The sequence below is a fragment of the Trichosurus vulpecula genome, chromosome 6 (genome assembly GCF_011100635.1).
Source record: "Trichosurus vulpecula isolate mTriVul1 chromosome 6, mTriVul1.pri, whole genome shotgun sequence".
Lineage (NCBI taxonomy): Eukaryota > Metazoa > Chordata > Mammalia > Diprotodontia > Phalangeridae > Trichosurus > Trichosurus vulpecula.
This window is the reverse complement of record NC_050578.1, coordinates 206,681,252-206,695,453: the sequence shown is the minus strand read 5'-3', so window position 1 is coordinate 206,695,453 and position 14,202 is coordinate 206,681,252. Positions and strand designations below refer to the sequence as shown.

At 36.1% G+C, this 14,202-nt stretch overlaps 1 protein-coding gene across 2 annotated transcripts in view; it reads right to left on the bottom strand.

The window, feature by feature from the left end:
- Window positions 1-14,202, bottom strand: part of TRMT44 (tRNA methyltransferase 44 homolog) — a 47,477-nt gene that overhangs the window by 19,051 nt on the left and 14,224 nt on the right. For both annotated transcript variants that reach the window (XM_036765639.1, XM_036765640.1), the window contains exons 5-8: window positions 12,878-12,985; window positions 11,798-11,869; window positions 5,859-5,965; window positions 2,219-2,402 (exon numbers count right to left, since the gene is read on the bottom strand). In XM_036765639.1, coding sequence (XP_036621534.1) covers window positions 2,219-2,402; window positions 5,859-5,965; window positions 11,798-11,869; window positions 12,878-12,985 — 471 coding nt within the window. The remainder of the gene's footprint in view (window positions 1-2,218; window positions 2,403-5,858; window positions 5,966-11,797; window positions 11,870-12,877; window positions 12,986-14,202) is intronic.

The following is a 14,202-nucleotide window of genomic DNA, read 5'->3' as shown; positions in this document are numbered from 1 at the left end:
CAATAAAGGTCTCCTTCTTAAAGATATAAAAATCTGAGGGTAAATCCAAGGCTTATCATAGCACAAGGCCCATAGCAAGTACTTAACAAATACTTGAGGAATGAATAAAATGAGTTGAAATAAAATCAGGTATGGCTATGAGGCAGTAAGACTGATGTGTGAACAAACACAGCTGACCTTAAGCTCTCCATTGTCCTCATACGTTACACTGTATAAACTAAACTGAGTGCTGTTCTTCAAAGTGGTCACCTTCAAAAGCTGTGCATTTAATCCAATGCTGCTGCCAAATGTGTTTAGAACACTCTCTGAGAATAGTGTCCAGAGCCAGTAAAAAAAAAAAAATCCAAGAAAACTAGGTTCATCACTTTATAAGGAAAGTTGGAGAGGGGATTCCCTCAGGTAGAGGTTGAACTAGATAGTCACTGAAGTTCTTCCCACTCTGAAATTCTTTGATTCTGTAATGAATTTTTGCTGTTTTCAAAAATCAAACCTACCACTAACAAGCAAACTTTTGCCAACACTACCAATGTTCAAAAGGTGAAGGCTCTGAAGGAAATTCCCAAAGAGAAGTTCCAAAATGTATGGATCACTTATCAGCACTGTTGAAGTAAGTGTACCATGTTACAGTGACCACTCTGAAAGCAGAACATTAACTTGTGCTTAGGTTCAGATGTGGTCGTTTAAAAGAAATAAATCTCCTTACCTTAACTCACAATTCCATTCCTAACAGGTCTATGAATGAATGAATGAACAATTAAATAAGCAAATAAATGAAAAGCCATTTATTATATGCCAAACACTTTGTTAAATGTTGGTGATACAAATAAAAAAGAAGAGATAATCTCTGAACTCAGAGAGTCTGGGACGGGGTGGGGAACCTGCATCCTCTAGGCCACATGTGGTCCTCTAGGCCCTTTGACTGAATCCAAACTTCAGAGAACAAATCCTGTTCCTCACCCCTGGTCTGAGAAATAACAGAGTTGGAGAGTGGTGGCCAGGGAAGGGCACCGTGGCCCTGATGAATAAAATGAAGGGTAGAGAAGGCACAAAGAACAGTCAGCCACTAACGCCCTGAACTTATAAGTACAGAGGAGCACAGCAGTGACTACCAACTCAGACAATGGCCAACAGTTTGTGATCAACCTGCTGGGAGACTCTCTTGGTCCGCAGAATTCTATTAGCCCTGTGAAAATAAACACTACTAAATCTACCAAGACACAAAAGTTTTTCTCAGTCCGTCTTGCCTCCATTTCTAAACTTTTAAAATTTATAAAACATAAGCATTACATTTCATTAGAAGATCACAAGTTAATACAAAATAAAACTATAGCAATATCTTGTTAATTAAAGGAGGAGGAGGTAAACCTGAGCTAGAGAATCTTTTAGAAGACATCCTATTTTAGGTAATTAAACTAAATGAATACTTATATTTACAAAAGAGGCAAAGTGAAGGTGATGCTCAAACTTACAAAAGGATTCAATAAAGTTTTTTTATTTAAATGGAAAACATCCCTAGCACATATTAAATATGAGCCACAAGTTTCAAATACGATTCAGTTTATCAAAAAACTTGATCTACAAATTTGTGGTAATATATCTACTGTATATAGTGAGGTATATCTGTACGTACAGCCACTCAGCATTCACTTTAATGCTACTTACGAGCTGTTGAGTTAAGATCCTATTAAGTCTGATTTAATGAACAAAAAGATTAACTTTTGATCAGTCTTTTAACTGTATACAAACATATGCAATTAAACTCCATGAAAAATGTGTTCCCATAGAGAAATATTTTCTCTGCAATCTTAATTACATTATATTTGCTTTAATAAAATCATTCTTCATCACTAATACAGCCCTAGTAAAACCATCACAAATTCCAAATCAGGGCAACTGATGTTTTAGCAGTGGAGGCTCCTACAAAAGCCTCCATTCACAATTATTAAAGGTCTTGGGAAGAGGATAGACATCAGCACCCCCACATAGTCGCTCCTGAATCAAGAGGCCCTACTCCTGTAGGCAAAGCCAAACTGTGTCTGAGTCTATGAGTAACTTCTTAGTCAATGAATACAATCTGAGGATGCAGTTGATGAGATCGCTAACTTTGATGAATACTAATTTATTTCAAAAACAAACTGATTTAGATTATCTGATGTAGTTCTTAACTTTCAATCTAAATTACTACACAATTCTAAAGCCAAGAAGGATCGAAACTTACTCTTTTTGTTGACGGGATTCGAAGGCAGTCTTCCTCAACATGGAACCCACAGGTGAACCCCACTTCTTTAATAAAATCAAGGTATTCCCTATACTGGGTCTTCTTACTCTGTCTTCGGCTATATTTTCCAGTGAAATCAAAGAAACAGCACGGCAGGACAAAATAGCAGCAACTATATGATGACCTATAAAAGTAATTAGCAGAGATTTAGAAACCAAAAGTTACAGATAAACCTATTAATTAAAATTCAGTAAGACTATGCATCTTTTCAATTCAATAAATATTAAACACCAACTTTGTGCTCAGCATAACTGTTTTTGTCCAGATCTATGATTTCACTAGTATAAGGGATTCCCTGTGAGGAAACTCCCTCCACCAATACAGATCAACAACTGCTGGGCAAACTATTGTGTTAAAGAGTTGTCTAGAAAACTGAGAAGTCACACAGGTGTTTAACACAAATTTTATATAAGACACAGTCTCTGCCCTTGTGAAGCACTACAATCTGAATGTAGTTGGGAGACAAGTACATGTGTATTCCCACTGATAGATTATAAACTATAATACAAAATAAGTAAATAAAATAAGTAACAAAGTACAGTGCAATCCAAGGAGGGAAATATCATTATCATATCATGAATACTATCTTATGAAATATCATAAATACCAATGAGGAAATCAAGGAAGACTTCCCAGACTTTGAAGGATGGGGAAGAATTCAACAGGTGGAAATGTAAAGATGGCAAAGGCATTGTAGTTATATGGAACAACCTGAGAAGGCAGGGGAAACAGAGAGTAGTAGGGGGCATAGGCAAAGATGCCATGTTGAAAGTACAGAGTACATGCAGGGGAGTTTTGGGAATAAAATTGAAAAAGTAGAGTGACACTATATTGTCAAGAACATTGAATCATTAAGATTAACTAAAACAACTTTTCTCAATTTAATTCCATTTAATTCCATTTAATCAGTGATTCTGTGGCAGAGTGGAGACAAGGCAGGTCTCAAAGTCAGTAATACCAGTGTTCAAGTCCCACCTGACAGATACCAGCTGTGTTACAATGGGCAAGCTATTTAGCTCCCCAGAAATCCTCTAAGACCTCAAAGCTGCAAAATAATTACTGAGATGTATTAGTATGAGGAGTTCCCTCCCCTCATGAGTTCCACATACCAATCATAGGTTTGTTCAAATATAAATGCATATGTGTATATATATATATATATGTAAATGTACACACATATGTGTACACACACACATATGCAATATTTCCTTACTTCCTCACTACCAACTCTCTCCTCAACCCCTAGTAATCGGCCTTCCATTTACACCAACCATGCAATTAAAACTGCTCTAAGGTCATTAATTATCTAATTTCTTGAACCATGGTAGAAAGCATGCTAAAGAGTCCATCAAGGAAGAATAACAGGATTGCCACACAGCAGCGAAGCATCAACACAAAGTAAATAACATGAATCTATAGCGGACACATTCCATACAAGTGAGATGAGCAGGGGACAAGGGACTCAAGGTGGAGAACAATTTAAAGCTGAACAGGTCAATTAAAAACTAAAGAAAGGAAAGGAATGCCTGAGCAAAGGTTATAAACTGGAGCAGCAAGGAGAGACAGAATGACTGGAGGTCAAGGGAATGATAAACAATTGGTTTAGAAGGAATGAAACAGAAAGAGAGATGGAAAGACAGGAAGTTATCATCAAAATGATGTTTAAGCACTGAACTGGCCAAATCAACTGCTTTATTATAAAAAAAAAAATCTTGATTAGTTTTCTATTGTCCATTGAATATTTGAGGCCCTTAAAATAAATGCTCTTCCTCCACATTGCACTCTGTTGCAGCTGCATGGCCACATCTCTGCTCAATGTTAGAGATGTGTCAAATTCCTCTGCTTGTTTTAACATACCTACTTCTTATTTTTATTTTCTCTTACAATGTTCTTGTTTGTGTGTTTGTCAGTAAGTTAGGCAATAGCATTTATTAAGCCCTTACTACATGCTAGGCACTGTGCTAAGTGCTGGGGCCAGGGGCAAAAACACTGTCCTTGACATGGAAGAGTTCACCTTCTAAAAGGAGAGACAACATTTAAATAAATGCAACTGTACAGTATATATACAGAATAGATAGAAAGTAATCTCAGAAGGAAAGAATTAGTGGTTGTGAAGATGGGCAGGGGGTTGGGGGGAGAGATATCAGGAAAGGCTTTCTGCAGGGAAGCTATAGAACGGAAAACAGAATATGTACCTTTTAGGTATTTTTAAGTATGAGGCACTATAGTATAGTAAAAAGAGTATTAAATTTGTAGTCAAGAAATCTAAATTCAAATTCCAGTATTGTTCCTTTAACCTCTTGTACCTCAGGTAGATCACTTCATCTCTCTTAGGCTCAGCGCTCATTCATAAAATGAGGTAGCTGGACTAGATGATCTTTAAGGTTCCTTTGAGCTATAAAAACTTGGCAAAAAGGAAGCAGGAACTGCAGCAATTCTCAGATTTCGACAGTCACCTTCCCTTTACCATGTCACAAAATGTTTCTCAGACCCTGTATCTCCTCCAGTTCTCAACAGCACACCCCACGATGCTTTGAGCAGGTATAGTTCATGTCAGTAACATGATAATGTTTGGAGCATGGCATTGCAAATTTTATTTGGTTTTGCATTTGACATGCCTTCTGTGAAGCTGATCATTATAAGTGGTATCCACCTTACTCTCCTAATTTTCACAGGTAATTCAAAATAACTTACTTTAAAATGTTAAAAATTAGTAGCTAACTTTTTCGATGAGAACACTAAAGTCAACATGTTCTTAGGTGGAAAAAAATACTCCCTATACGCTTTCACCCTTTACTGTAGTCATTTTTAATTTCTGCTGGTTCCTAAAAGTTCTGACATATTTAGCTATAGGCAAGTAAGTTCGAAGTAGGTACAAGAGATTAATTTAACATTTTGCTTTTATTCTATAATAATGAAAGCTAAATCAGTAAGAATAAACCCTTAAGTAAAGAAGGTCCTAGAAACCAATTATTTACCATTAAATTATATAATTTCTTTGCAAATCAGGTTGCCTTCTGGGTTTTCATCAGAATCAAAAATTATCTCTAATACAGAGTTTTGATTTTGTGGACATAGATATCTCAAACTATTTTTAAGTGATTCATTTATTAAGTACATTTTTTTCTTTTGAATGTCAACTTTATTTCCCCCCCCACCTTGTGAGAGGGCCTTACTACACAAAATAAGAGCAAGATTTTTTTATCTGATAAAAGATTGATTTCAACAGAGCAAGGACCATGTTTATTTATTGGTGTCCTCACTCAGCATCAAGCATACGGCCTTATAAAGAGTAGGTGGTCAATAATGTATGATGAACTGAGGGGCATAGTGCAAAGAACAATGGACTTGGACTCAAAAGACGTGGGCTCAGACCCCAACTCAGATGCTAGTCATACAGGCAAGTGTCTTTAACAATATTTGTACTACCTATTTCATAAGGTTGTTAAAAGGAAAACACTTTACAAAAGACTACGCAAAGATTATATAAATGTTTTATTAAAAATAAATAGAAGTATTGTCTAAATAGTCAAAAATCAGATCTCAAAATGCTATCACCATTTATTATACCTGATATTACCTTGCTGCAATCACAGGTATCCATGGAGTAAGCTCATCTGAATGGTTTCCAATTAACCAATCAACATCAGGGAAAAGGTAACTATCATCTGGTCTGATTGCAACTTCCTGAAACAAAGTATAATTTGTGCTCAAAGAAATCTCCAGTTAACTAAAGAAAATGTCCAGTCTGTGTTTTAAAAATACAAAGGAGTGAAAATTATTTTTCTGACGGTTGATCTCCATTTGGTCATTAAAATGTATTATTTTGATATATATGAGTATGAAGAAAAAACTAAATACCAGCTGAGATCCTGAGATGTATATTCTAGTTTCAAGATCAATTTCTGTAATAAGAGGAAATAAAACCGTTTAGACTGAGTTATCTGTCAGAAAAACCAGACCTCCTAGCCTAGTTTTGTTGAGGCTAATGACTAAATATATGGATGTACTTAAATACTCCCTGTACCTAGACAGAACAAGAAGAACATATAATTTCATTATGTGAAGGCTAGTTTATTAAAAATAAAAGAACACTGTAAAAATACTAGAGTGCACATTTCTACGAAGGCCCTACTCTAGCCAAGCTTTAAAGGGACAAACCCATCTGCTCAAGTCCCATGCTCTCCACCACATTCCCCTCTACCACAAAAAAAATTAGATTCTTACCAGTTAATGTCAAAGTAATTTATTTTTGGCACTATTTAGCTGTGAGGTTTTAAAAATTATTTTGCCGATGATCTTTTTTATGACACTCCCCAATGATTTCTCACCCCACAACAAAAACCTCCCTCCTAACACACCAGTATGGCTAAGTAAAACTAATCAGCATATTAGCCATGTCTGAAAATGGATGCCTCATCCTACTCCTTTAGTCCATCACCTCTCCCTTAAGAGGTGGGACACATGCTTCATCATCAATCTTCTGAAGTCATGACTACTTGCTGTGCTGCTTATAATTGTTTAGTCTTTCAATGTTACCACTCAGCTGTTCAAAGATTTTCCCCTTAATGAATTAGTCTTACCATTCTGAGTCAAAATCATCAGGAAAACCTTCTATTCAGATATACTCTACTTCAAACAGGCACCACTTAGTTAAGGTTGAAGTTGGTCAAAGGATCCCAGGATTTTGACATCGAGGGGGCCTCTAAGATGATCTAGCCCAATCCACTCATTTGACAGATGAAGGAATCAAGTCCCGATTGGGCTGAGTGACTTCCTCAAAGTCATGCAATTAGTAAATAGTACAGCTAAGATCTGAATCCAGGGCCTCTGACTCCAGTCATTGTTCCTTATACAACTTCATTTTAAGTCTATAATAAATACACTGTATTTAACCAAACAAAAGGTATTCTAAACTATAAGAAATACTTCTGAAAAGATGAAATAAAAGTACTATGTAAGTACTCACAATTATTTGCCATTAAATTAGGAGGCTTCTTAGAAAGAAAATGAATCAACCACAAAACTGAAAAATTCTCCACTCTTAAGAAACTTACATTCCATCAGGAAAGATAATATGAAGTGTAAAGAATGACAAATTTCAAGGGTTTAAATTCTGACTCTGCTACTTACTACCTGTGTAAGTACTACCTGTGTGACTGAGCAAATCATCTGTGATGGTTAAAAAGGTTCAAGATACATAGTTTCTGGGTAATTTAATCATTTTATTAATAAGGCTAGCAAGTTATTAATAAAAGAATGGTCATTTGGCTGTCCCTCTTAGACCAAAGACACTTATGGCAGTGAGGCTCATAGTTTACATACCCTTCAAAGAATAGGTTTTCAATGAGGGGCTGCAAGTGACATCATGGCATCCTTGGACAGAGAAATTATCTCAGACCACTCCCAGCCTTGGGCTTCCTCACCCTGGATGAAATTCCTGGTAAGGTTGGGTGGGATCTGACCAAGATTAGGACAGGTAATGCAATCTCATTATCAGCAATGTCCTTCAAAAGACTGAACTTTTCTAAAATCAACAATTTGGAAGGGGAGAGTCTCCTAATCTCCCCAAGATATTAGTTATTAATGATAATTTCTTTCACATTCCCTTGGCCTCAGTTTCTATATGTGTAAAATATGAGGTTTCATCAGTCAATATTTATTAAGTACCTACCATGTTCCAGGCACTAAGTGCTATGGATACAGAAAGAAGCAAAAAGCAGTCCCTGGCCTCAAGGAGATCACAATCTAATGGAAGAGACAACAAGCAAACAAATGTATACAAATTAGCTATACACAGGATAAATAGGAAATAAATGCAAGGAAAGTCCCTAGAATTAAGAGGGGTTAGGAAAGGTTTCCTGGGGAAAATGAAATTTTAGTTGGGGACCTGAAGGAAGCCAGGGAAGCCAGGAGGCAGAGATGAGGAGGGAGAATATCCAGGCACAGGGGGGACATACAGAGAGACTTCGTGGAGCTAGAGAGTTCAGTTCATGAAACAGCCAGGAAGCTGGTGTCACTGGATCAGAGTACATGGCAGGGGAAAAGGTGCAAGAAGACTAGAAAGGTATCTGTGTGGAGGGGTGGAGGTGGGGGTAGGGTGGCCAGACCTAGGTTACAAAGGATTTTGAACACTAAACAGAGGATTAAATAGGCTAAATGACCTTTAAGGTCTCTCTAAAATCAAAATATAGTCACTAATTCATGTATCATATGTGTCTGTGTGCATTTAGATATTTATATTATGAAAAGGACTGGAACAAAAATTTTTGCAATATTTATTGTTCCTTTCCTACTCTCTCAAAACACTGGCTTGTTTTTCTCTTTAAAGCACCATGGATTAGTAAAGCCACAATTTGCATTTAGATAATTACCCATGATCAAATTTATAGTCATTCTGTCTAATGGCACTTCTGAAAAACAAAAACCCACCTGTTCCTCTCATAAACAATAATAAAAGAGCTAATGAATATAGCAAATTGCAACATCCCTATTTCTTTTTTAGCTCAAAGAAAAATGAAATCAAGGTTCTTTTTTGTGGTTACCATAATGACATTATTATAAACAGGTGTTTTTTCTTACTAGAAGCAACTTGTCCTCTAGCTGACAATGAGATCTGATAAAAAGAGGTCTTTTAAAAGTTTTCTTTTATCTTAAAATATAAACTTCATCATGCTGATTCATTCATTTGTAGAGAGAGTCAGACTTGGGCTTGGTGTTAGAACAAATGTACTAACAACTCAAACTGGTCTAAAACGGAAAAGACTGTTTGTCAGTTATCAGGTGCCCCATTATGTAGGAGATTACTTGTCAAGGATGCTGTAAAGGGGTGTCATGAATCAGGAAGGGAACTGAACTTGATGACCTGATCTGTCTGTGAGACTAAGACCATGCTCCAGTCCAATCCATCTTTGAATAGGAATTCCCTCTGTCAATTAATCAACAAGAATTTATTAAGCCCCTACTATATACCAGGTCCTGAAATAGCTGCTGAGAATACAAGTACAAAGAATGAAACACTCCCTACTCAAAATTTGCTCCATTAAAGAATAAAATTTTATGATTTTCAAGAGAACAAAGGTCAATAATAAATTATTTACTCTGAATATCGTCTGGTAAATAAAACATTATCTATTTTTGGCTACTTTCAATTCAACTAAATTCAACTCAACATCTACTAAGTATCAGCTATGGTAACGGAGAGGATACAAAACTGAAGATAAGGTCCCTGACCTCACAGACTTAACTACCTATACGGGAAATGAGACATACACATAACTGTAACTCAAAGTACATATGCTGTATCTTTTGCCAGATTAGAAAGCAATTATAGAAATTTAAATATTTTGTGCTCCAGAGCACAGAAAATAGGCTTGATTTTTTTTTAAAGGGCTAACCCAGAAAATTGGTAAAGACAACAAAAGATGGAAAGTCAATGCTGGAAGGGCTGTGGGAAGACAGGCAAGCTAATAATACACGGTTGGTGAAGCTATAAATTGGCCAAATCATTATGGGAAATAATTCAAAATTAAGTAATAAATCACTAAACTTTTTATACACTTTGAGCCAGAGATACCACTGGCTGGGCACATACCCTAAGAAAGTCAAAAATGGAAATAAAAGGTGCCTTATATCTCAAATATTCATATTACTGCTTTTTGTTGTTGGAGGAAAAAAAATGAAAACAAAGAAGAAAATGCCTGAACAAACTGTGATATTTGAATACAATGGAATATTATTCCAATGTAAGAAATGACAAATATGAGGAACTAGGAAAACTTGGGAAGACCTGTGTAACTGATGCAGAGTGAAGTAAGCTAAAGCAGGAAAGCATACGAGACTACAGCAATGTAAATGAAAAGAATACTCAATCAAAGCTAAAAGCTGTCACCTTAATGAACAATCTTGGCCCCAGAAAAGAGATGAAGAAATGCACCTCAAACCTTTCAATGGAAAGGAAGGGGAGGAAAGGTGCAGAACACTGCAAATGCTACCAAACATATTTTCAGTGTTGGTTGATTTTTGCCTGTCTTCCTTTGTTATAAAGAAAACCTCACCTGGGGGGAAGAAGGCAGAGGTTAGGAACAAGCAAGGAGATACCCAATAATGGAAAAACAAAAAGTATCAAGTAAAAAAAAAAAGTTTTTTTTTATAAAGGGCTTACATGTTCAGCTGGCAATCAAGAAGCAACAGATGAGAAAAACGTGAAGCATGAAATTTTAATTAATTGTGGAAAAGAGAGTCTTTAGTTGAGTGGCTGAATATGAGGCTGAGAGATTTCAAGGGATCAAAATGCCCTTTTCTGACTCTTGGTTTTTGTTTTGTTTTTCCTCTTAAAGCCAGAAACAGGTTTCTAAAGTGTACACTGGACACATGCCAGCTGTCCAACTCATTGAATCACCCCAGCTATTCCCTGGGATCAGGAAGCGAGGCCCTGTAGCCTAATAATAACTAATATGAGATCATAATTTAGAGCTGAAGTGGACGTGAGGTTATCTAATACAACATCCTCATCTTACAAATGAGGAAACTGAGGTTCAGAGGTTAAATGGCTTAACCAAGGTCATGAAGCTAGTAAGGGTCTAAAGTGGGATTCAAACCCAGATCTCTTATGTATCCAAGGTCAGCTCTCTTTCTGCTATATCACATTGCTTCTTTACTTGAAAAAGAAGTAGATTTAGAGTCGGAAGACCTGGATTGGATTATCAATTCTACAACTTCCTATTTGTAAGACCTTGGGAAAGTCAATTAACTACTTTGAGCCTGTTTCCTCATGTTAATTCTAGTGATTGACCACTGCTGATTATCTTCAATTCATGCTTCACGTATCTTGTTTGTGTATAGTTGCTTACGTGTTGTCTCCCCAAGTAGCCTGTGAGCTCTCGGAGAACAGGTGCTGTTTTTTGCCTTTGATTCTATCTCTAATGCTTAGTACAGTGCCAGGTATTTAGTAGGCACTTAATAAATGCTTAACTGCCTGACCAAGTGGCACCACCTGGAATTCACTTATCATCCCATTGACCAGCTTCTGAATCCACAAAAGATTTCAAGGTTCCATCAAAAATGTAGGACTGGACAGAATACTCCAAATCTGGTAAACCAGGGCAGAGAACAGTGAGACTGACACTTCCTCTCCTTCACTTGGAACACTAGAGCCTCTAGATGAAGTCCAAATTGCAAAGGATTTATTGACTGCCACATCAAACATCAGTGTTAAAATCTGTGATTATTTCAGTAATATATGACCAGAATTTTTCTGCATATATTCACTGAACAGTAGTTAAATATAGCTAAAGAAGACAGGAAACATTAATTCCTTCAATTCACACTGAAAGCTACCAAAAGAATCTATAATTTTATCTTTTTCAATCTGCAGAAATCCTTGAACACCCAAGAGCTGACCAATGAGAATTATCAATGGGGGTGTTTCTTATTATACTATAAATACATTAATTTTCTGCAAGTAATGAAAACAATGATAATCAATGCTAAAGTCATTTATATAAAAAATTTAAGTACCTCTAACTGAGTTTGTGGTCCATACATGTTCCATATTTTTCTTCTTCGAACATCAATCCCTCTACCTGGATGCTGAAATATTTGATAGTTAGTTTGATAGCAAGGCAAAATAAAGCTAATACTAAATTAGCAAGGAGAAATTAAATGTCTGGAAACCCCAGTACTACAAACTAAATTATAAGTACTAAACTAAACTGATGAGAAAGGGACACATTGACTTACTTCTCAAAGTACTGAAAACAAAGTGTGTCCTCTAAGACTGAGGCTATATCTGCCTGGAGCTACCAGAAAGAGTATTCTGACTGATTACTTCACGTGTGGTACAACTACCATTGACAACGTTTGACACATCTCCCCACTGCCCTCACAAAGATGAGTAGATGTGAGAAAAAAAAATTGTCACTTGGTTGATCAGATTCTAAGTAAGAATCATCTAACAACTGCCAGGCCTAAGCCGGATGCCTTTTCATAAGTTATGGATTAGTACTGTGCTTTCTCACTAAAATATACTTTCTACCTTTGTTCACAAATGTTACACTGCAAAATCTACTCATCTATTTATTAAAGTATCTTAAATGAATAGCAAACCAATTAGTTGTGGGCTACCAAACTGACTTAACAAATGTCGAGTCTTATATTATGTTTCTGAGGGGGAGAGTAGAGGGAATCAGGAAGTATGGAGTAAACAAGCAGTCAAAGCTCTAGGAAGGAAAGAGGGAGGGAAGGAAAAGGAAGGAAAGAAAGAGGGAAGGGGAAGGAAAGAAAGAAGGAAGGAAGGAAGGAAGGACAGACGGAAGGAAGGGGAAGAGAAGGGAAAAGGGCTAAGGAAAAGGGGGGAAGAGAGAGGAGGAAGTATATAATGTACTTTTTTGTGCCTAAAAAATGGTCATTTAAATAACTGTTCCCTCAATTAAAAGCCTTAAGTCTTTCACTTTCTCAATAGATAGATTAATTCAGAATTATTCTATACTTATATTAATGGAACAAATCTGAATGACCCTTGAGCTTGATTCTATATAATAAAAAAAAAACATAATTAAAAACACAATAGAATGTTTCTAAAATAATAATGTATTTTACCCCTTCATTGCTTAAGATATGAACAAGGAGACCATTGCCACACCCCAAGTCGACAAAGGACTGTTTTTTAGTTATTCCCTTCTTAGCTCGTTCTTCTTCCCAAAGAACCTAAGCAAACAGGGGAGAGAAAAATATAGTTTCAATCAACTCTCTCCAAAAGTCAAATCATTTCTAGGATACCAAATATCTGCTTGAACAGAACAGAGGAGAAAAACTGATTTAAATAGTTTAAATTCCTCAGCATACATTAAAGACCCACTATAATCTTGCCTCATCCTATCTAAGAACCTTATGACCTCCCCTCAGCAACACTATAAATATTCTGTCCCAGCCACGTCTGTCTACTTCCTCACCTCTGCTTATCTCCCAATGCACATTCCACACTCACTCCCATATCTTCATTTTTATTCGAACTGTTTACTCATATGCACATCCTCTTCTCAGCACCCTAAGATCACTGCGAGCTGCAAAACCCATAATATTGGGACTCTGACTTTTATATCTCAGATCTTGAGATGCCGGCCAAAAAAAATAAAGACTCTGGATATTTTGAAAAGTGAGGCAATTCTAGTAGCCTGACAAATGATAGTACAATGATACAGAAGGCTGTCTTAATATAAAGATGATTTAATATAAAATAAAGATATGTTGTGATAAGGTTCTTGGTAAATTTACAAAATAAATATCACTTTGGTCTGGGGTAAGTAATCCAAGAATGTGACACATTTAAGATAGGAATTTAGCTATAGGAGTTTCTAAAACAATACTAGATAAAGAATTGAATGAGTTCCCAAAATATTTCAATTTAAGGACTATAATTTTTCAAAAGAATAAGGGAACTCTTAAATCAAGAAAAAAAAATCTAGAGTAGGTAGAGAGGAAAGGTGGCTTGAGGTTAAATTGCCAAGGAAAAAGGAATATGGAGAAAAGAAAAGACATGAGACATAAGATTACAGAGTAATGCCTACAGTAAGGATATAGGGCAAAAGTTCTTTCCACGAGCTGCTAACCTGGAAATTTCAACATCTGAATTTTAAGTATAAATACACATATAAACATTGCAAACTTCTGGTAGCAATAGTGTAGAAAATAAGGAATTATTGAATCTTTCTGTTAACACTAATTTCATTAGATATCTGTTAATTTAGAATACAATTAAGCCACACTCTGAAGAACCTACATTAAAAAAGCATCCTCTGACCTTAGTTTCCTGGTGCAAACATGACAGTCTTTACATTTCAAGCACACTTACAGAAATTCAGATGCATTTTAACACACTCATATAGATTAATGGCTCTACATCAACTAAAATTCTAAGGAAAAAA